At 36.4% G+C, this 25,052-nt stretch overlaps 1 protein-coding gene across 6 annotated transcripts in view; it reads left to right on the top strand.

Moving 5' to 3' along the window:
• Window positions 1-22,230, top strand: part of LOC126819508 (serine/threonine-protein kinase Sgk1) — a 104,066-nt gene extending 81,836 nt beyond the window's left edge. For all 6 annotated transcript variants that reach the window (XM_050547618.2, XM_050547617.2, XM_050547622.2 and 3 more), the window contains 9 exons: window positions 7,171-7,220; window positions 8,006-8,279; window positions 9,410-9,522; window positions 16,114-16,237; window positions 17,548-17,643; window positions 18,009-18,116; window positions 18,823-18,960; window positions 19,955-20,012; window positions 20,719-22,230. In XM_050547618.2, the coding sequence (XP_050403575.1) occupies window positions 7,171-7,220; window positions 8,006-8,279; window positions 9,410-9,522; window positions 16,114-16,237; window positions 17,548-17,643; window positions 18,009-18,116; window positions 18,823-18,960; window positions 19,955-20,012; window positions 20,719-20,831 (1,074 nt within the window). In that variant the 3' untranslated portion in view covers window positions 20,832-22,230. The remainder of the gene's footprint in view (window positions 1-7,170; window positions 7,221-8,005; window positions 8,280-9,409; window positions 9,523-16,113; window positions 16,238-17,547; window positions 17,644-18,008; window positions 18,117-18,822; window positions 18,961-19,954; window positions 20,013-20,718) is intronic.
• Window positions 22,231-25,052: the final 2,822 nt, after the last annotated feature.

Here is a 25,052-nt window from a genome sequence, read left to right on the forward strand (position 1 = left end):
TCATTAAAGGCAACTTGTAGATTTTATTTGATTTTTTTTTATTATTTGACTATTTTAGATCAACATATTTATTGATAAGTCTATATTTAGGTGTTAGAGTAATCCAACTTTACAGCCATTTTATTTGTTGATTGTATCATTTAATTTTGCTTCAGATTTTATTGATATTCAAATTTCTCCAGATCTTTTTTTTTGTTTCATAAGAAACTATTTTTACGACTAAATATTTAAGTGTTATATATGTATATATTATCTTTATTTTATTTTCGATTTTATTTCTGAGAGAATTTTTTTTACGACTTCAGATTTTAATTTAGCATCAGTTTTATTTTTATTTCTGTAATAATTTTGAAATTCAAATCAGAATTATATTTCTTGGTAATATTTTGTCCTATTTTGGATATTTTTGTTTTGATTTTTGTACATATTTAGTTTTATCTGGTAGACATATTTATTTAGTAGGTATAAAACTTGAGGAAACTATTCATTTAAAGTTTGAAATAAAATTAAAGTAATATAAGCATTAAAGAAACCAGTTGATTTATAAATATGTATATTTTACCGAGATATTCATCAGGTTTTTTCGGCATGGTTTCCCCTTGTCAGTAGTGCAGAACGGAGGACCTGACAAGGACAGCTGTCTAGTTGTTGGGATGGGACGAAAAACTGAGGTCCCGTGTACACATTGGCATCCACGTAAAAGAACCTTTAGCAGTTGGAATTCAATATAAGAGTAGGCCGTAGCGCTGCTTTCTGCACAAAATTTCCTTCATAGCACACCCACACTGCATGGCGTATGCCCATCTTCATTAGCTCAATTGGAACAGAACAATAGGACATTCAACCCCTCTTCATTTCATTTCATGTAAATTTTATCCGATAAATTCAAATTGACAATCAGCCGGCTTTAAGAAAGTAGGTTTATTCACATGCTCCTATTTTATGATTTGAAGGGTGATAAAACTATGTCTCCAACATATAATGTATACCATACCCTGAGGATATATAAGTCTATAAGTATATATATAGGTATACTGCTTTCTCCATTGTCTATAACTTATAGCTTTTACTTCACATAGAACAGTTGATCATAAGATATGACAATAAATAGATCCTGCATTTTTACTGGGTTTGTTTAGAGATAGCCGACATCAATACTGTTTTAGGGCAAAAGTTTGTTAGGGTCAATATATATATACCATTTAATAATCGTGTTGTTTTGAACGGTGATGGATTAAATTCTGGGACTGCTGTTTAAATCACTCAGATGGTAATACTTTATCTTATTTTTGGAGTCATGGTGGCAAAGTGGGTAAACGCTGGCCCGCTAGCCTGGAGGTCACATGTTTGATCACTGCACTGGCCGAAAAAGTTCATCGGGATTTTCTGATGTGTTTTCCCTTGTGAGTGGTGCAGGACAGAGGGTCTGACAAGGACAGCTGTCTAGTACTTTGGATGGGACAAAAAAACGAGGTCCCATGTAGACATTGACGTGCACGTAAAAGATCCCTTGGCAGTTGGGATTCGATGTAAGAGTAGGCCATAGTGTACACAGGACCTTGGTCTTTCATCCCACCCGAACGACTAGAAGTCATCCTTATCAGGCTCTCCATTCTACACCAATGTCAAGGTAAAACCGGGCGGGAAAATCCCAATCGCGATAGTCTACCAGTCAACAACAATTAACGATAATAAGGGCTATATTCCGGATAGGATTTTGTCTGGCATTGTTTTCTCTTGTCAGTGGTGCAGGATGGAGGGCCTGACAAGGACAGCTGTCTAGTCGTTCGGATGGGACGAAAAAACGAGGACCTGTCTTTACATTGGCATGCAGTTGGGATCGGATGTAAGAGTAGGTTGTAGTGCCGCTGCCCAGGCTAAATGACCTAGTTTGTGTCGAGTGGACATTAAACCCCATTTCTCTCTCTCTCTCTCTCCCCCTTTTCACACTTGTCAGGCATCGCGCATACAGGGACGTAAATAACTATTGAAGTAAATAACATTGAAGGTTGATCAATGATGAGCTTGATAAAAGGATCGGCCAGATGTGAGCCAGATAGAAAGATGTCTGATGAAAATATTGATGATCAGATTAGGGTGTAGATTGCTAAGGGAATAATTCGCAAACTTCAACATCCATATCAGCATGCCAGTTTATATATTTAAAGCGGCATTATTCCCGGTATCTTAATGGGGTTTAATGGCCAATGGCCTACTTTTTTTCACTTGTGGGACTAATGAAGACGGGCATACACTAAGAAGTGTGCTAAAAGGCAGCCTACTCTCTCTCTCTTTCTCTCCCCCCATCCCTCTCTTCCCCCAACATATTTCATGCATGTAAATACATTTTTAAAAAACACAGTTGAATATCCACTTTAAATTTTTTTAAAAAGTGTGCTATAAAGCGGCCTACTCTCTCTCTCTCTCTCTCTCTCTCTTTCTCTCTTTCTCTCTCTTCCCCCAAAACATTTCATGCATATGTAAATATATTTTTAAAAAAACATTTCAATATCCACTTTAAATTTGACAGTGCTATAAAGTAGTCTACTCTCTTTCTCTCCATCCCTCTCTTCCCCCAACACATTTCATGCATATGTAAATATATTTTTAAAAAACACTGTTGAATATCTACTTTATTTTTTAAAAATGAAGGGAATATTCCTTTAATCAATAAACGTAATGTAACGTTATTGATCATTAATAAGTAGTATACAGTTTGTCTGTCCGAACAGAAAATGTTCGTGGAAAATATCATTACATGGACCCACCTGTTGGTTTAATGGTAGCGAGACCGAATCAATTTCACTCTTGCTCTTTCATCCCTTTATCTTTTCTCTTTGTTAATTGGTCTGATGTCTGTCAAATTTTATCTAACAGAGAGAGAGAGAGAGAGAGAGAGAGAGAGAGAGTTATGCATGTAATAGAACCCTTGTATGCATGTAATAGAACCCTTGACATTTGGTAGATAAGGCGAAAATCCTCCAATCAAATCAAATTTTCCCTCATAATAGCACACTGCATGTTCTATGCCTGTCTTTATTAACCCCATTGGTGCAAAAAATTAGAACTTGGAATTAAACCTGCTTTCATTTCATTCCAACTTGATGTTGTTGAATTACAAATAATGACAGAAATGTAAGAGCTCTAAAAAAGAAAAAAAAACCCAAGAAGAACTGGTGAATTCATCATCATGTATGATTAATGATCAAATGTAAAACTCGGTCTGTTTAATCTCATTAAATTTATTTATGTACATAGAGGTTACCATAACCTGACTGGTGTTTTTTTTTTGATTAAAGACAAGAGAGAGAGAGAGAGAGAGACAGAGAGAGAGACAGACAGACAGACAGAGAGACAGAGACAGAAAGTTGTGGGGGTTAATATTCACTGGACAGAAAATAGTCATTTCTGCACTAGCATGTCACTTACAGAGAGAGAGAGAGAGAGAGGGGTTGGGGTTAATATACACTGGTCACAAAATATGTCATTTCTGAACTAACATGTCACTTACAGTGATGGTATGTGTCTGTCCTATACACAGCCCCATATGGCACTTAGGCTAGCAGTCCTTCTGTAACTTTAAAGAGAGGGAGAGAGAGAGAAATGGGATTTAATGTCCACTCAACACAAACTAGGTCATTGTGGGACTAACAGATGATTCAATTTTATTTCAATAATTCGCTTGCACCTAGGGTTTTTAGTAGTGGAAGGAAACCAGAGGACCTGGAGAAAACCCCCGAAATTGGACAGGCGACCCTACTCCTTGTCACATACAACCAGGGAATCGAAACCACGCCAGACAGACCTTATGATACAGCACATGCGTGCAAACCATTCAGCCATCCAACCCCCTTTAACTTCAGAGATGAATCATATACCGAGTTTAGCATACTCTATTCATTGATTCCAGGGCCACAAACTGTTATTCTAACGATTAATTCTCAAATGGCCATGATGACCTAACACATTAATTGATAACTCAATATATCTCTTTCTATTTAAAGCCAATAATTTTTGTCTGACTTCCGTATCAACGAGAATTACCCTCGTTTCTGGACCAATCAGCGGCTAATTCATTGGAAAAATCAGACAGAAAAAAATGTGACCTGAAGAAATGGCAACATAAAATATCTCATTTTCATCTTTTATATTGCAAATCTGAAATATACTGGATATATATTTTAAAAAAATCAAAATTGGAAAATTTAGATATAAATAAAGCAGTGGTTATGAACCGTAGTTGTATGATCGATTCTACCCAAAATAAAGCAATGGTTATAGACTATAGTTGAATGATGGATCGATGCCACCCAAAATGAAGCAAAGGTTAAAGCCTGTAGTTGTATGATGGATCAATGCCACCCAAAATAAAGCAGTGGTTATATAGACTAGTTGTATGAGGGATCGATTCCACCCAAAATAAAGCAATGGTTATAGACTGTAGTTGTGTGATGGATTGACTCCACCCCTCCACCCAAAATAAAGCAGGGTTTATAGACTAGTTGTATTATGGATCAATGTCACCCAAAATAAAGCAAAGGTTATAGACTGTAGATGTATGATCGATTCCACACAAAATGAAGCAATGGTTATAGACTATAGTTGAGGGATCGATTCCACCCAAAATGAAACAATAGTAAAGCCTGTAGTTGTATGATGGATTGACTCCACCCAAAATAAAGCAGTGTTTTGATAGACTAGTTGTATGATGGATCGATGCCACGCAAAATAAAGCAATGGTTATAGACTGTAGTTGTAAGATGGATCGATTCCACCCCCAAACCCAAATTGATAGTGTGCGTAAGAGATCACTTGGCAGTTAATAACATTGCCTCATATTTCATATATAACCATATAAATTACCATTTGTTAGTTTCAAAATAACCTACAGTAGGACTTTAAACCCCATTTCATTATATTTCTCAAAATAACCAAAGTCTATTGTTGACAAGAAACCCAGTTCTTTTGCTTTCTTGGCACTCAGTTACTTCTGATCAAATATTAACTGTTAACTGTAAAATGTGTCAAAAACAATTTAAAAGATGAAGTTGTATTGAGGTCCTTCAGTTAGTGTGATGACTCTATTTTTACAACAATGCCTTCATGTAATGAAGACCTCTTAGTTTTAGAATCGTTCCAGTTGTTTCATTATTTCTTTTCCCCTCTGGGAATCTGTAATTGAATTTTGTTTTTGAAAAGCTTTTATGACCAGGATTTGTTGCTTTTAAGAAATTAAAAGAAAAGACTAGACTGTAGAAAGAATTGAAAATATTGACTACTAAATTCGACTGCTGCCATTTTTTATATTCTTGGTTCAGTGTGACAAGGACAGCTGTCTAGTCGATCAGATGAGACAAAAAACCGAGGTCCCGTTTACACATTGACGTGCACGTAAAAGATCCCTTGGCAGTTGGAATTCGATATAAGAGTAGGCCGTAGCGCCGCTGCCCGGGCAAAATTTCCCTCGTAGCACACTGTATGGCAATAGCCCAGTTTAGAAGCAGAACAGTTAAACCCCATTTCATTTCATTTGGCTCAGTGATTAACACGCTGGTTCATTAACTAGGATGTCCTGGGTTCGATTCTGTTGTTTGGCAAGAAAGGTCCTCATAAGTTTCTCCAAGTCTGATTTCCCCTTTATCGGAGGACTTGAATATCGATAGGAATTCGGATGGGGAAAAGGGATCCCAAGATACATTGGCGTGCACATGTAAGAACCTTTGGGAGTTGGAATTTGTCCTGGGATTTTCTTCATAGCAGTTAGCAGAATGCATGGCGTGTGATGCCAGTCTTCATTAGCCCGTTTGGTACAGAAGCATAAGACCTGATACTAGGTTTCCATTGTCTTGCGATGCTTTACGATAGGATTGTCCCTATTTAGTCCACGATCTGGTATGTGCAGATACGTTGGTATACGTTTCGATACAATCAACACGATGGTGATAAGATCTGATAGGATCACCACGATTACTTCACGATTAAAACCACAATTTCAATCGTAGCGAGGGGGGTTGGATGGTCGAATGGTTATCATAAGGCCTGTCATTGAGTCAACTACCGCGGTTTCGAATCCCCGGTTGTACGTGATAAGGAGTAGGGTCGCCTGTCCAACCTCGTGAGTTTTCTCCGGGTCCTCTGGTTTCCTTCCACTGCTAAAGACCCCTACGCGCAAGCGAATTATTGAAATAAAATTAAACCATATGTTAGTCCCGAAATGACCTAGTTTGTGTTGAGTGGATGTTAAACCCCATTTCTCTCTCTCTCTCTCTCTCTCTCTCTCTCTCTCTCAATCGTAGCGCAAATCGTGATAGTGGAACCTAGCATTAAACCCTATTTCATTTCATATCTCCATTGCTGGGGGGGGGGGGGGTTGGATGGCTGAATGGTTAGCGTGTGCGCGCTGTATCATACAGTCTGTCATTGAGTCGACTGGCGTGGTTTCGAATCCCCGGTTGTACGTGACAAGGAGTAGCGTCGCCTGTCCAACCTCGTGAGTTTTCTCCGGGTCCTCTGGTTTCCTTCCACTGCTAAAGACCCCTACGCGCAAGCGAATTATTGAAATAAAATTAAACCATATGTTAGTCCCGAAATGACCTAGTTTGTGTTGAGTGGATGTTAAACCCCATCTCTCTCTCTCTCTCTCTCTCTCTCTCAATCGTAGCGCAAATCGTGATAGTGGAACCTAGCATTAAACCCTATTTCATTTCATATCTCCATTGCTGGGGGGGGGGTTGGATGGCTGAATGGTTAGCGTGTGCGCGCTGTATCATACAGTCTGTCATTGAGTCGACTGGCGTGGTTTCGAATCCCCGGTTGTACGTGACAAGGAGTAGGGTCGCCTGTCCAACCTCGTGGGTTTTCTCCGGGTCCTCCGGTTTCCTCTCATTGCTAAAGACCCCTACGCGCAAGCGAATTATGTAAATAAAATTAAACCATATGTTAGTCCTGAAATGACCTAGTTTGTGTTGAGTGGATGTTAAACCCTATTTCATTTCAGATCTCCATTGCTGGGGTTTTATAACATTTTATGTAGAAAATTGGCTCAGATGAATTAGATAAAGATAATTAAATTTTTTCAAAGGATGATATGCATGCATTTTAGATTTATAGGTATTTATCATCCGCCTATGTGATTTTAGTCTTATTTTTTCAATTTTTTATATTTTTCAGAATGGAAAGGATATTAACCCAGTTAATCTGGGACCCAGTGAGAAAACAAGGTCAGTAGAAAAAATGATAAAGTGAAATATAATTACTTCCAAACAATAAAATGTAGCTGCCCGGGCAAAATTCTACTCTCTTGTCATAAGGTCTGTCATTGAGTCAACTGACGTGGTTTGGATTTTCCGGGTGTACATGACAAGAAGTAGGGTCGCCTGTCTTACATCATGGGTTTTCTTCGGGTCCTCCGGTTTCCTCCCACTGCTAAAGACCCCTACGGTCAAGCGAATTATTGAAATAAAATTGAACCGTATGTTAGTCCCAAAATAACCTAGTTTGTGTCGAGTGGACATTTAACCCCATTTCGTCAACTGCCGTGGTTTCGATTCCCCGGTTGAACGTGACAAGAAGTAGGGTCGCCTGTCTTACATCATGGGTTTTCTTCGGGTCCTCAGGTTTCCTCTCACTGCTAAAGATCCCTACGGTCAAGCGAATTATTGAAATAAAATTGAACCATATGTCAGTCCCAAAATGACCTAGTTTGTGTCGAGTGGACATTTAATCCTCTCTCTCTCTCTCTCCCCCTCTCCCCCCCCCCCACTTCTCATCTGATTACCCCTGGGAAGAACTAGAATTCAGTAAATAAAAATTTATATTTATTTCTGATAATTACTTCATGTTGTTGTTTTTATTGTCTTGTATATGCTTCCATTACCTAGATTTCAAAAGAATAAACATGTGACAACCTTTGTGGACTGCTTGGACAACTTTGCTACTGTGGGTGTACTTTGTGCTGCCTGGCAACCTATCTTTACATTTATTCATTTCCTATATTTCTTTACAGTGTACGACCAAGTGATTTTGAATTTCTGAAAGTGATAGGCAAAGGAAGCTTTGGGAAAGTTTTATTGGCAAGACACAGAAAAGAATCAAAAGTTTATGCAGTGAAAGTTTTACAAAAACAAGCGATTATGAAACGAAATGAAGTGAAACATATAATGTCGGAAAGAAACGTTTTATTAAAGAACGTCAAACATCCGTTTCTTGTGGGGTTACATTATTCCTTTCAAACTAAAGATAAATTATATTTTGTGTTGGATTATGTCAATGGAGGAGAGGTTAGTGCTTTTACAATTTGATGTTAAACTAGCTTTGTCTGTGCATGTCTGTCCGTCGCACTTTTTAGGACCATAAATCTCCTTCTAATTGAGCTTCGATCCCTGCATTGGCAGAGAAAGTTCATCAGGATTTTCCAGCATAGTTTTCCCTTGTCAGTGGTGCAGAACGGAGGGTCTGACAAGGACAGCTGTCTAGTCTCTCGGATGGGATAGAAATCCTGAGGACCCATGTATACATTGGCGTTGCTCATAAAAGACCCCTTGGCAGTTGGAATTCGATATAAGAGTAGGCCATAGTGCCCTGCCTGGGCAAAATTTCCCCCATAGCACACTGTATGGCGTATGCCCGTTTTCATTAGCTAAGTAGGTGCAGAGCAGTAGGACGTTAAACCCCATTGAGTTAGAATGTGTAAACTTGTTGTAGGTGTTTGTTAGGTGAATGCCTTGGCAGAGTTCGATGATGAACCATTTCCACTATAGAAAGTAGATGTCTTCGTTTGCTTCCATTTTTTGTCTATTTATAAAGTCACATGACACATGTCATTTCCATAGAAACGAGTTGACACCAGTTGAAGCGAGTTGCAGAAAGTTAAAAACATGGGCAACTGACTGGATCTAACTAGTTGCTATGAGTTGTAAGAGGCGCATTCAGATGAAACCAGTTGTACATTCAGATGAAACCAGTTGTACGGTTGACATAAATGACATAAGCTTGAAAAAAACTAAGAAGTCGTAAATCCATCAAGCTGATATTTATTTATTAATGTTACTTGTAAATGTGATTTAAGAATAACTTGATGATCTTATATATCTTGTTAATACTGATAATAAAAAAACACAATGGTTATACTAAGATTATTGAAAAGTTACGTGAAATAAACCAACAAGTAGTAAATCCATGTTTATTTATTAACATTACTTCTAAATAACATATACTCTTCAAAAAAGTATCTAACGAACATATAAGGATGATACTGTTATTTGATTAAATGGATACAGCACTTGAATAAGTTTATAATCAAAATTAAATTCAGAAAAGTATCAGATATTTTTCGGGGGGAGGGGGGGGGTATTCTCAATTTTGACTAGGTTTTTTTCATCCAATGATTTTACTGTTTTATTTATTTCAGTTATTTTTTCATTTACAACGGGAGCGATATTTTCCAGAACAACGAGCAAAATTTTATGCTGCGGAGATGGCGAGTGCCATCGGATATTTACATTCTCTAAATATTATATACAGGTATGACGAGTTACTTTAATTTTATATTTAAAGATGCATTATGTGAGGGTTTTCTCTGGGTCCTCCGGTTTCCTTCCACTGCTAAAGGACACTATACGCAAGCCTAGTTTGTGTAGAGTGTCAATCAAATGTTATATAAATCATTATTTACACATATATCGACATGACAAGTCCATATTTAACTCTCCTGTACATTGGATGGCTGAGATTTAAATGGATTTGAACACCTGCAAGATTTTTTAATCTAATGATAAAATGTACAATCGAGGCTACATCTTGATTGTCAAGTTCCGTTGCTAGGATAATAAACAATCTATGCTACATCTTTAAACTGTCATAACTTCGCTAAGAATAAAGTAATTCAAATGAATAAACACATGTAAGGGAAATTATCTTAATATATTTGTGACTACCACTATAACCCAGGTATCATTTAATCTTGTGTATCTAGCACTAATTTCTTTCACATTCATTTAATATCAAATATCAAAAATAACCTAAGAGCCAAGCAACTAACTTAATATTTGTCATCCGTTTACAAACAACTTAAACCCGCCAGTCTTCATCTGGAAATGGAGACCGGTGTCCAAACTCTATTATACGGTGTCTGGATAAAACCAGACTTTTATTTTATAAAAATAATGTGTAGGTGAAATTTACCCTTCGCTATGAAGTACAGCACTCGGGTTATTCACTGTATAGACCTCCAAAGAAACGGGAATTGATTATCAGGTCGCCCAACGAAAAAATTGACCCGAAATCTTAAAAGGGCTACGTGTCGGGATAAGCATTTTTGACTTTCATGTCCAAACGACTCAATATTTTGAGCTAAAATTTTGAGACAAGGTAAATTCACCATTTCTCTATATTTGGGCACTTAAATTTCACACGTACTCAGACTTTTATTTTGGAGACTCAGTTCAAATCGGGATAGTCCCTTTAAGCCATGAAAGATTAGATATTGTCATCAAAACTACAAATGGCAAAGACTGGCTTTAATCCACATTCGAGTCAATATTACGTGTTATTCTATCATTAACTAGAGATTTTTCTCCTCTGTAGCAGAGGCCATTCATCAATCTTATGAAATATATATACAGAGAAGTGTAAATGATTCACCGCTAATGTTTAATAATCAATCGGAGTACATTATAGCATGGATTAAGGAGCGAAAAATTTAATGCTTAAACCACATTCCATTACATTCTGCCAGCAGACGCCATCGTTAATCAAACGAACAAATTATAATCAGAAGTGTAAATGTGGTGTTAAAGAATCGACTATCAAAATATTTACGAAATTATCAGGAGAATAATTTCAATTGATTATATGTTGAAACCAGGGGCGGCGCCTTGATTCAGTCATTGGCTAACATAAGGAATGCTTGGCAGACCTATATGTATAACCAAGCATTTCAATATGATGCTTGGTAGACGTATATTTAAATTATCATAAGGAATGCACAACGGATTGTTCATTGCTATTTAGTTGTTAGCCGATTTTATAACAGCAACAACATTAAAATCGACTAACTAAATAGCAATGAACAATTCCAATGTGCATTCATTATGATGATTTAAATATACGTCTACCAAGCATCATATTGAAATGCTTGGTTATATATGTTCAGTTTACATACAGGGGGTTTGGGTGGTCGAATGGGGGGGAGAGAGAGAAATGGGGTTTAACGTCCACTCGACACAAACTAGGTCATTTCGGGACTAACTCATGGTTCAATTTTATTTCAATCATTCGCTTGCGCGTAGGGGTCTTTAGCAGTGAGAGGACCCGGAGAAAACCCACGAGGTTGGACAGGCATCCCTACTCCTTGTCACGTACAACCGGGGAATCGAAACCCCGCCAGTTGACTCAATGACAGACCGTATGATACAGCGTGTGCGTGCTAACCATTCGGCCATCCAAACCCCCTGGTGGCCGAATGGTCTAATGAGTGTTCTTTAGATCTTATGGTCTGTATTTGAGTCAATTGGTGTGGTTTCGATTTCCAGCTTATATACTGGACAAGGAGTAGAGTACCTGTTTAACATTGTGGCGCTTGTAAGTGACAAGGAGTAGGGTCACCTGTCAAACCTTGTCGTTTTTCTACAGGTTCTCCGGGTTCCTCCCACTGCTAAAGACCCCTACATGCAAGCAAATTATTGAAATAAAATTGAACCATATGTTATTCCCCAAATGACCTAGTTTGTGTCGAGTGGACGTTAAACCCCATTTCTCCCTCTATCTCTTTAATCTCTTGGGTTTTCACCTGGTTGACTGGTTTCCTATTGAAATAAAATGGAACTTAGGTTAGTCCTGTGACGCACAGTTGTTAAACTCAATTTCTCTCTCTTTCTATCTTCGAAAATACTTAAGAGAAATTGATGGAGTTCTGGAAAGATATTTATTTATAAGTGCTTTTTTATTCTCAAATAAATGCTTTTTAACTACCGTGATATTGGCGTGCTGGTAATGGTTTTGAAAAGGGAAACGTTTATACAGTCTCGGAAAACAGCTCATTAGTTCATGATTCTTTCTCATGTTTGCAAAACACGTAGGTTATTAACGAATTGTTTATAAAAAACGTAACAACAAGCCAATGTTCCATTAAAACTATCAATACAGTTAGTCTTTCTATTAGCTTGTCAATTACCCTTAATACCTAAGGAGACCCTTAGATCAGATAGCCGTCACTTTTAATCCTGACGTTTGACCTTTATGCCATCACATATCTTTGATCTCGGTATCTCTTGACTTCAGCTTCCAAATGTCAGTCACTAGTAAGTCCCGTATAGAGCACAAGTGATTAATAAATGTTCTGGGGATGTGATTGATCAGAAGAGAGAGAGAGAGAAATGGGGTTTAAAGTCCACTCGACACAAACTAGGTCATTTCGGGACTAACATGTGGTTTATTTTATTTCACTAATTCGCTTGCGCGTAGTGGTCTTTAGCAGTGGGAGGAAACAGGAGGACCCAGAGAAAACCCACGAGGTTGGACAGGCGACCCTACTCCTTGTCACGTACAACCGGGGATTCGAAACCACGCCAGTTGACTCAATGACAGGCTTTATGATAAGCTCGCACGTGCTAACCATTCAGCCATCCACCCACCCCCCGTTGAACAGAAGAATAGCTCGTTTAAAGAAATGAAATGAAATGGGGTTTAACGTCCTACTGTTCCGCTCTGACTGGGCTAATGAAGACGGGCATACACCATACAGTGTACTATGAGGGAAATTTTGCCATGACAGCAGTGCTAAAGAATCCTATGTGCAAGCGAATTATTGAAATAGGATTGAATCACATGTTATTCCCGAAATGACCTAGTTTGTGTTAAGTGGTTGTTAAACCCCATTTTTCTCTTTCTTTTTAACTAATTGGATGTTTGTAACAAATGCCTGGCGTAGGAGTGAATGACCTTTAACAGTTTGATTTGACTTTGGCCTGTAAATTGGTTATAAAATGTTATGGATTTGTGTCAGATTAAACAAGGTGGCTTCTAATTAACTTTTGCCCAGCGGTTGATTAACCAGTTTTGTTTTTTGTCTGTATAAAAAAACATAAACTGAAGTTATTAAGCATGGGCGGATCCATGGGTGGGGGGCAGCTACATGATTTTTTTTTTTGTAAAACAACACTTTAAAACATCACTTTTACGAGAAAAGTGTCGCGGTCATGTGGTTTATCCTTTATCATCAGATGATGGGATGGGATGGGTATTCAAAGCGCGAGATAATGATATATACATATGTGATATCACAATTAATGCTTTTCATCAATGAAATTTTTTTTTTGTAAAACAACGCTTTAAACATCACTTTTACGAGAAAGTGTCGCGGTCGTGTGCTTTATCCTTTATCATCAGATGGTGGGATGGTATGGGTATTCAAAGCACGAGATAATGATATAGACATATGTGATATCACAATTAATGCTTTTCTTCAATGAAATTTTTTTTTTGTAAAACAACGCTTTAAACATCACTTTTACGAGAAAAGTGTCGCGGTCGTGTGCTTTATCCTTTATCATCAGATGGTGGGATGGGATGGGTATTCAAAGCGCGAGATAATGATATATACATATGTGATCTCACAATTAATGCTTTGCATCAATGAAATTGAATCACAATGTGATCCTATTAATTCATGATAAGAATGTGCTGTTGAATTTCTCTCTTTAAAAAGTTTGGTGTGTGCCTACGTAATTTGGAGACGATGATGGCAACATGCATTGTCAACTGTCAAATTTCCTAAACAGGAACCTGGCAAACCCCCTCCTGCAAAAATTCCTGGATCTGCCCCTGTTTAAGAATGGACTTTTGATGTTTTTGTGTAATATTGGTTTATATGCCCGAGTACTACATCTGTTCCAATTAACTTATTATTGCCAATGCCTTTCAAAGAAAGCAGGGACTATTAAAATGGGTTTGTCCTTCTGTCTGTCCTTCACGTTTTGGAGGAGTTATAATGTCCAAAGTTGGTGTGGAGCCACGGTGGCTAGGTGGGTAAGACGTTGACTGGAGGTTGTATGTTCGATCCTGCATTGACCGAGGAAGTTCATCAGGATTTTCCAATGTGGTTTCCCCATGTCAGGAGGGTCTGACAGGAACAGCTGTCTAGTCATTTGGATTGGACAAAAAAACGAGGTCCTGTGTGCACATTGGCGTGCACATAAAAGGTCCCCTGCCCGGGCACAATTTCCCTTATGGCACACTGTATGGCATATGCCCGTCTTCATTAGCCCAGTCGGAGCAAAACAGTAGGACATTAAACCCCATTTCATTTCATTTCAAAGTTGGTTTAGATGTTCATATTAGGTAGATGTTGCCACTGAGTCGAATCATGAGTGTTTTCAGCTTAGTCTAAGCAACTCAGGTTAAGCAAAGTTATAAGCAATTTGATTGGTCCAGATTTTTTTAACACGGTGACTTTGTATAGTGGTTTCTTAAATCATAAATAGAGGCCATATGATAAACAAGATAGAGAGAGAAAAAAAATTGGGTTTAGCATCAACCTATGTCATAGCGGGACTGACATATTGTACATTTTTATTTCTTTACCAGTGGGCAGGGGACCCTACCCCTTGTCACATACAAGTGTGGGATCAGAACCATGCAACTTAACTCAATGACAGACCTTATGAACTAAAGTGCATGTGTTCGACCTTTCGGCCACCTATCCAACCCCTCGACATAAACAAACTCCATTTCCATAGTAACATCTAAACACATACACTAATGGTAAAATTGATCAAAGCAGATCTTAAATTAATTGGAAGAAATACTGTCCACCCTTGTAGTAATATCGGAGATAAATCTTGTGTAAGATAAATTGTTTTATTTGATGGTACGTTAATGAAACAACTCTCAATCTGGACTTAGATTGGACGCTAATGGGCATTAATAATTGAATTTTCTCGAGAGGTAATCTTCGGTGTTTAATTAGAAAATGTGATTCCCGCCTTTTATTCAATCATCGTTACAAGTAGTCCGACATTAATTTCTGACTGATTCGTACTTACGTAATTACTTTTCGACATATTTCATGAAATAATTAGAAATCTTCCAAATAGACAGTGATAGTTAACGACACCTTGAGTATTGGTTAGTCTAGAAAAAATGAAATGAAATGTGGTTTAACTTCCTACTTTTCTGCACCTACAAAGTACCGGATTGATGAAGACCGGGTGGTGAAATGAAATGAAATGTGGTTTAACGTCCTACTGTTCTGCTCCTAGAATAAAATGGGGCATCAGCACTTTAAACAACTGACTCTGGTTTATGTATATGTAAAAGAGGGGGGGGGGACTGAATGGTTAACGCGTGCGCGTTGTATCACAAGGTCTGTCATTGAGTCAACTGGCATGGTTTCGATTCCCTGGTTGTATGTAACAAGGAGTAGGGTTACCTATCCAACTTCGTGGGTTTTCTCCGGATCCTACTGTTTCCTCCTACTGCTAATAAAGACCCCTACGCACAGGCAAATTATTAAAATAAAATTGAACCATATGTTAGTCCCGAAATGACGTAGTTTGTGTCGAGTGGATGTTAAACCTCTCTCTCTCTATCTCTCTCTGTATAATTAACAAAGAGAAAAGATAAAGGGATGAAAGAGCAAGAGTGAAATTGATTCGGTCTCGCTACCATTAAACCAACAGGTGGGTCCATGTAATGATATTTTCCACGAACCTTTCTGTTGGGACAGACAAACCAGACACCACTTATTGATGATCAATAATGTTACATTACATTCATTGATTAAAGGAATATTCCTTTCATTTTCATTCATCTCTCTCTTTCTCACTCTCTCTCTCTCTGTCTCTCTCTGTATAATTAACAAAGAGAAAAGATAAAGGGATGAAAGAGCAAGAGTGAAATTGATTCGGTCTCGCTACCATTAAACCAACGGGTGGATCCATGTGATGATATTTTCCACGAACATTTTCTGTTCGGACAGACAAACTGCATACTGCTTATTAATGATCAATAATGTTACATTATGTTTATTGATTAAAGGAATATTCCCTTTATTTTCATTCATCTCTCTTTCTCTCTCTCTGTATATAAAATGTGTGCCTTGTTTTGTATTTTTAGAGATCTCAAACCCGAGAATATATTATTAGATAGTAAAGGCCATGTTGTTTTAACAGATTTTGGTTTATGTAAAGAAGGTATAGAAGGCATGGGAACAACATCAACATTCTGTGGAACTCCTGAGGTACATCATTGTTTCACCCAACCTGATTAAAACACAGATCCTATTTCGTTTCGTTTTTTATACTTTAAAATTTTGTTTTTACTTGTCTTTACTACACTAGGATGTGGAAGAGTTGTTATATTACCGGCATTCTGGTTGATGTGAGAGATTAGCCAATGAAATGATCTGTTACGGCGAGTTCTTAGCATTTGATGCACAGAACTGTGGGTAATCCACTAGAAACGTCAACGCTGATTAATTAATCAATGTCTCACGTCATTGGGTCAAAAGCCACTCGTACGACCCCTGACACAACCTTCCAGTACAACCAGTCAGATCTTCACGTAGTATAGGCCATCGAAAGTATAAAAAAATGAAACGAAATATAGATCTGTATTTTAAATCAGATTGTGTTTCATCAATTGAATATAAATATTTATAATCAATAAAGCACCTATCATTTCTCATCTTCTCTAGCCAAGGGTTACGAAGGGAAGCGAATTGTAACCTTTGGCTAGTGAAGATGATCATTTCTACGTTAAGTCTGTTTTTATACTGCTGGGATTTTTAAATATCTATTATGTCAACCTTATCCGGTTACATCATCATTTGATCCACCAGCTGCACAGTTGTTCACAATTGTACTGTTGATTCAAGAAGTCGTTAAGGGGGGGTTGAATGGCCGAATGGTTAGCGTGTGCGCGCTGTATTATAAGGTCTGTCATTGAGTCAACAGGCGTAGTTTCGATTCCCCAGCTGTACGTGACATGGAGTAGGGTCACCTATCGAACCTTGTGAGTTTTCTCCGGGTCATCTAGTTTCCTCCTACTGCTTAAGACCCCTACACGCAATCGAATTATTGAAATAAAATTGAACCATATGTTAGTCCCGAAATGATCTAGTGTGTATCAAATGGACGTTAATCCCCATTTCTATCTCTCTCAAGAAGTCCTTAAAAAGAAATTATTTCTTTCCTTCTGCTACTAGTGTCTGATCATCATACCTGACTGTCGGGAATTTTAAGATGGAAAATTAATTATACCTAGGCTAAAGGAACTTGGTTTAATTTCTAAGAATATCTGAAAATGCCAAAATCCTGCAGAAAAATATCTGATAACTACAGGATTGGTATACCAGTTTGGGGTACCCCAGTGATGCTGTTCCAAAAATGTTTTCAGTATCTAGCACCAGAAGTTATACAGTATACATGTATTTGTGTCTTTATGTTCTCAGTATCTAGCACCAGAGGTTTTATGATATATTTGTGTATTTATGTTCTCAGTATCTAGCACCAGAGGTTTTACGGTATATTTGTGTTTTTATGTTTTCAGTATCTAGCTCCAGAAGTTTTACGTAAACAGCCGTATGATAAAACCGTTGATTGGTGGTGTCTGGGTGCCGTACTTTACGAAATGATGTATGGATTGGTATGTTTACATTTTATGCATTTACTTGTATGTTATGAAGGATTGGTTCATTGACTCAGATGTTGCGGTTTCGATTCCTCCGCAGGTACGTGACTAGGAGTAGGGTCGCCTGTCCAACCTTGTGGGTTTTCTCTGGGTCTTCCAGTTTTCTCCCACTTTAAAGAAATAAAAATTGAACCATATGTTAGTACTGAAATGACCTAGTTTGTGTCAGGTGAACATCCCCCCCAACCCCCATTCCCCCCCCCTCTCTCTCTCTCTCCATTTGTTTTCTGACTTTACACTATTTTTGGTATTGATATTAGAAAAACTATCAAGTTTATGTCCCTTGATTATTCTATTTTGATTTCTCTTCTTTTTTTCAGCCTCCATTTTACAGTCGAGATACTGCCGAGATGTATGATAATATTCTCTATAAACCCCTTCGTCTTCGCACAAATGTTTCGGGTGCCGCACGGTCTATACTTGAAGGGGTAAGTTAAATTAGATGCTTATTAGTTAATTAAGCAAAGATTGATCAAGAGTTAAATTAGTTAATTTAAAAAAAAAAAGGTAAATTAGCTAATAAAACAAAGTCAAAAATTAAATTAGTTAATTAAACACAGTCAAAAGTTCATTTAGTTAATGAAACGTTTTAAAAAAAGGTTTATTTAGTTAATTAAACAGTCAAAAAACAAGTTCAATTAGTTAATTGAACAGTCATAAGTTCAATTAGTTAATTAAAAATAGTCAAAAGTTCAGTTCGTTAGTTAATTAATTACACATAGCCAAACTTTCAATTAGTTAATTAAACTTTGTCAAAAGTTCAATTAGTGAAAAATAATTGTATGCTAAGATACAATTGTGTTCCTTATACATCGACATAAGGACTTTAAATTGGTACCATTAGTAAGCCCCGACATATGGTTGGGGAAGAATTGTTTGACAAATTAATAATCCAGTGAACAACGTAATTCTACTTGTTAAGATAGTCCAGAAACCATTTACGCATTTACATTCATGCATTTTAAACTGAGGAGAAACTCAAATTAGGGCTCCTGATTCAGTTCTAATTGTCTTGGGATTGGCCTCGTAAGTGGAATATCCTAGGGCCTCTTTACTTCTAATTCCGACATGTTTTAAATCTGACACTCTTTGCATGCAGACATGTTCAATTAATCTTCCATCTTTATTTTCCAGTTATTACAGAAAGAGAAGGAGAATCGTCTCGGTGCTAAAAGAGATTTCTTAGAAATTCAGGGCCATGATTTTTTCATAGATTTAAATTGGGAGGAACTTGATAAACGGAAGATACAACCTCCTTATAATCCAAATGTGGTGAGTTGATTTGAAAAGTCACAAAATCTGTGTGAATAGATTTATAAGTTAAATATGCATTATGTACGGTTTATATAAAGAGTTTGTCGTTTTTGTTATAATAATTCAAAAATGAATAATGAAAAATGAACATGTTGAAAATTTCATTCAAATTTGTTTATCATAAGAGAAGTTATGACGGTTTGAAGATGTAGCATAGATCATTTGTTATTGTAGCAACGGTGCTGGACAACCAAGACAAATACTCTATTGTCTATTTTATTGTTAAATTTTTAAATCTTGTGGTTGTTCAAATCCATTTAAATCTCAGCCATCCGATGAACTAGCGAGTTAATTATAGACTTGTCATGTCAATAAATGTCTAAATAATAACTTATATAACATTTGAAGCCGAAATAAAGATTTAGCTCTTTCATAATGCATCTTTAACATCCGTATTTTTCGAGGTGATATCCCAAGCATGGCTGAATCAATATCGCAAAAATATCAATCACATCCCTCATGGAAACATGAATTAAGTATGTGGACCGTGTAGCCCCATTAGCTAAATGAAAAGTGGATTTAATGTCCTACTGGGCAAGTGACTAGAAGATGTTCCTTGCCAGGCCCTCCATAATGCAGAACACAGACAATGGGAAACCATACTATCCTGATAAACTTTCTGGGCCCTGGACCAGAATCTTCATTGAGGAACTTTCTGGGATTGATCCTGGGACCTGGACTTTAATCTTTGTTGAGGAACTTTCTGGACCAAACACTGGAATTGATCCCAGGACCTGGATATTCATTGAGGAACTTTCTGGGCCTAACACTGGGATTGATCCTGGTACCTGGATCTTGATCCCCTTGATTGAGAGGATTAAATTCCAGAACATTCTATCAAGTAACACCTCTTTAACATTAGTAATCCTTAAACCTATTTAAATTAGTATATTAACTCAACCTTAACCTTCAATTGAATATATTTATAACCTTATAATGATTTTTATTACAGAGTGGACAACTTGATCTCAAACATTTTGATCCCGAATTTGTTCGTGAACCAGTTCCAGGTAAATTTCTTTTTGTCTTCTGGTTTGAGGGAGGGATTATAAAGAGAGGGATTATAATTATTTATTTTTTTAAACTTGCTAGTGGAATGAAATCAGGAAACCTGACTAGATTCGGGAGACGACGTTGATTCCTTTTCATTTGTGGTGGATGGTGGTCGAGTGATCTAACACAAGGTCTGTCATTGAGTCAAGTTGTGTGGTTAAGATCCCACACTTGCATGTGACGAGGAGTAGGGTTCCCTGCCTAACCTTGTGGGTTTTCTCTGGGTCCTCTTGTTTCTTTTAAAGAACCCTTCATCAAGATTGTCCGGCGTGGTTTCCCCTTGTCAGTGGTGCAGGACTAAGGGCCTGACAAGGACAGCTGTCTAGTTGTTCAGATGGGACAAAAAATGGGGTTCCGTGTACACAATGGCGTAATGGCGTGCACATAAAAGATCACTTGGCAGTTGGCAAAATTTTCCTTATACCACATGTACTGTATGGCCGTCCTCATTAGCCCAGTAGGACGTTAAACCCCATTTCATTTCTTTTCATTTTAAAGAATCCTACTCGCAACTGAATTATTGAAATAAAATTGTATCCATATGTTAGTTCAGAAATGACCTAGTTTGTGTCGAGTGGTAAACCCCATTTCTCTCTTTCTCCCTTTCCATGAGGGGTCCACAAAAACGCTTTTTTACAAATTGTGTTACTATTCTCATTTCAGCTTCTATTGGTAAATATGGAAGCTGTAAGATGGTGAGCGCTAGTGTCGTGGAGGCAGATGGTGTTTTCGAAGGGTTCTCTTATGTTCCTCCAGCAGAAGATGCATTTAGTTAGTTGGATGATCTTCGTATAACAACCCATAATAATAGACAAACAAGAGAAGACAACTTACAGCAACAGTAGATGGTGCCATTATTTAAAATCTGAAATTAAAAAAAAATAATAATAATTTGAATATTTGTTTAGTGCTCAAGAATATTTGAATGGATAGACAAGGAGGACATGTTTGTTTTAATAACAACCTGTTGATTATCAGATTTTAAAATCGTGGAGGAAATTAAACTGGGATTGGTTGCTACATTTAGTCAAATGAAATATGGTTTGAACAATATTTTGTATTCAATATAATTAATTCAAACAATCATACAGGGGTCAGTCTTCAATATACAATAACAAGATTTTGTATATTGCTTAAATTTATAGTTTTTATGTTTGGTTGCGACATTTAGTCAAATGAAATATGGTTTGAACAATATTTTGTAATCGATATAATTAATTCAAAGAATCATACAGGGGGTCAATCTTCAGGATACAACAAAAAGATTGTGTATATCGCTTAAATTTATAGTTTTTTTTATGTTTAAAAAAAACCCTTCAGATATTTTAAATAATAGGCATAATGATAAAATTTGTTAGATTTTTTGGAAATCAGGGATATAGCCAATGGACAATATTCACAATAATAAAGAATAAAATATCAAAAGGATTTCACTTGTCATGACCAAATTTGAAGGAATATAACTTGGAACATTAAACTATAGATCCCATTCCATTGCCCCATGATGCCTGATCTCTTAACTCAATCTGCATTATGTCTTAAGAGATTGATGTATTCGTTTGTTACTGCGATTTTCAGAAAAAATTGCGTACAGTTGAATCACTTAACTTTGATACAAGAGGGCGATGAGTTCACGCAATCGAGAAGCGTTATGTACTTGGCAAGGTTGGGGACTTTTTGTATAAAATGTACTTGAGTTACATCTTACAAGATGGAAGTTGGAACATTAAATTATAATTGTTCCAGGAAAATAAATGGAAAATGTTTCCAAATGCCCCCAAACTGTGCCATGTCTACCCCGGACATGAAGACAAACTGTCATAAATTTTTAAAACTCTCCGTTAAATGTGGTCATATAATTTTGTGCAATTACCTGTATATAAATTGTAAAATAATGTCAAATAATTTAATGATGACCATGATTTTTAGTTTGTTGTTATATTGTAAATATTTGTTTTATTGCTTAACATTATTTTATTATTAAATATTGATTCCGATCTGGAAATATAAACAAAGAGAGTAGAAGCTCTGGTTAAATATTGTTACAATTATTGATAACATATTACTACAAATATTGATAAAATATTGTTACAATTATTGATAAAATATTACCACAGTTATTGATAACATATTGTTACAATTATTGGTAAAATATTACTACACTTATTGGTAAAATATTACTACACTTATTGATAAAATATTGTTACAATTGTTGATGAAATATTGTTACAATTGTTGATGAAAATTGTTACAATTGTTGATAAAATATTGTTACAATTGTTGATAAAATATTGTTAGAATTATTGATAAAATATTATTACAATTACTGTTAAAATGTTGTTACAATTATTGATAAAATGTTGTTACAATTATTGATAAAATGTTGTTACAATTATTGATAAAACATTGTTACAATTATAAAAGTGATTGATAAAATATTGTTACAGTTATCACCAAGAAGTTATTACAAGTATTGATAAAATATTATTGTAATTATTGATTTTAAAAATGTTGCAGCTGTTGCTGAAATATTCTTATAATTATAGTTTGTTTAATGGTATCACAGATTTTAAAACACCTTCATGATTCATTTATCAAATGTGTTATATAGTTTTCCATGAAAACATTGTTACAGTTGAAAATGAAACTTAGATAGTTTCCATGTTTAAAACATTGTCGGTGGGGGGCACCATCCTCCTGCTGATGTCACTGCTTGAGTAGTTTATTTGTTAGTTCACCCCACACTTAACTTACACTTAATATAAACTTGTAACATCCAAACAATTTCTGATTTCATGATTTTACAAAGTTTATATTCATGAGAAAGATTAAATTTAAGATTTTTATTTATTACTCAAACTTTTTTCATGTTATTTTAATTGAGAGTGAAAAACCAAAGGTTTCAAAACTGCCATAAGAACATATCAACAGAGCACTGAGTAGGCAATGCTAAAGAAAAGTAAACTGTAGTGATGTAGTTTATAGTTCAAATAAATAAATTGAAAGTAGGAGGAATAAATTGAAAGTAGAAAGTGGGATGAATAAATGGAAAGTAGGATGAATAAATTGAAATGGAAATCAATTGATACTAAAGAACTTGGATGTCAGTTCATGCTTACAGTTGAATTTATAACACAAATGTGAAATTCCCTTCATTGGGACTGGCCAACTCCTGAAAACAACCCTGGTCTCATACATTTATGTGTAAAATCATGTTTAAATCTTTGATCTTTTCTTGACAAGAGTAGATTCCAAATTTCAATCCTCAGTACCTTTTGGAGGAATAAACTGAAAAAGTGAAATTCCCTTTATTGGGGTATGTCAACTTAAGAAAACAATGGGTTTAATAAGAACAAACCTTGTCAGAAAACTGTCATTTGTTCTTTTTTTGAGCAAGGGCAATTTAAAATGTTCAATCTACAGCAGATCTTATGCAATTAAGCAAAATATTGTATTTTGAAAATAATGAATACATTAAAATATGTTTATATTTTTGAGCTACTTTCCGAAAATATAAAATTCACCACTGCTTAATCCACCTTATATGTACTCAGATTGATCATAATAAACATTCAATAAGGAAACAAAATCAAAATAACAACCCTAGATAATCTCCCGGCTTGGATTTAAAACAGGCCCATCAATGTGGTTCACGGCAAATAAAGATGGCGACCGTCTTGTTACACAGGAAGCAGCATAGATGGATGGATGGATGGATAGAATTTTGAATTCGTCATATCTTTGTAAATACTGACTGTAATTGATTCTATAGGGCTAAAATCAGTCTTCAAATATATATTATATATTTATATTTAAAGATCATAGTCATAACACGGTGATATAAAATTAAGCATTGATCAATTAATGTTTTATTATTAAAATGTGATATGAATGTAAATAGATAAATTTTAATTTCATTGTCAATATGTAAATAATTAACAACTTTAGTCAGACATATTCTATTCAAATAAAAAAAATAAAAATTACAAAAAAACTTGCCATGTTCCTTGTACTGCACTACCGAAAAATGGAAACCACGCTGGAAAACATGGTTTAATTTTATTTCAATAATTCGCTCAGAGAAAACCCTCCAGGTTTGGACAGGCGACCCCACTGCTTGTCGTGTACAAACGGGGAATCGAAACCACGCCACTTGACTGAATGACACCATATGATTTCACACGCATGCGTTAAACCACTAGATCACCCAACTCCGCTGACACTGAAAAGCTGTTTTTCGTTTGGTATATAATTATGCCTACCTCGTTGGTTTTCTCTGGGTCTTTCGGTTTCCTCTCTACGCGCAAGCAAATTATTGAAATAAAATCGAACCATGTTAGTCCCGCAATGACCTGGTTTGTGTCGAGTGAACGTTAAACCCCATCTCTCTCTCTCTCTCTCTCTCTTGGTATATAATTATGGTTTTATCCAAATACAGGGCCTCAAATCAGATTTCAACATAAGAAAACCAGTGAAGAAGTAGTTAGATCGTATATTGAGTAGAACAAAAATTATCCAAGTCAGAAAAAAATAAAGATCTAAATGAAATGTAACGAGCATTTAATTTTGCCCGGACAGCTGCACTACGGCCTACTGTTACATCGAATTCCTACTAAGGGTTCTTTGTTTTCACAACATATCTTAGAAACCATTCAAGATGTTCTACATTTATACCTACATCACCCATAGCCTTTTGATATATTGAGAGAGAGAGAGAGAGAGAGAGAGAGAGAAATGGGGTTTAACGTCCACTCGACACAAACTAGGTCATTTCGGGACTAACACATGGTTCAATTTTATTTCAAAAATTCGCTTACGCGTATTGGTCTTTAGCAGTGGGAGGAAACCGGGGGACCCGGAGAAAACCCACGAGGTTGAACAGGCGACCCTACTCCTTGTTACGTTCAACCGGGGAATTGAAACCCGGCCAGTTGGCTCAATGACAGACCGTATGATACAGCGCGTGCGTGCTAACCATTCGGCCATCCACCCCTTGA

The sequence above is a fragment of the Patella vulgata genome, chromosome 4 (assembly GCF_932274485.2).
Source record: "Patella vulgata chromosome 4, xgPatVulg1.2, whole genome shotgun sequence".
Classification (NCBI taxonomy): Eukaryota; Metazoa; Mollusca; class Gastropoda; family Patellidae; genus Patella; species Patella vulgata.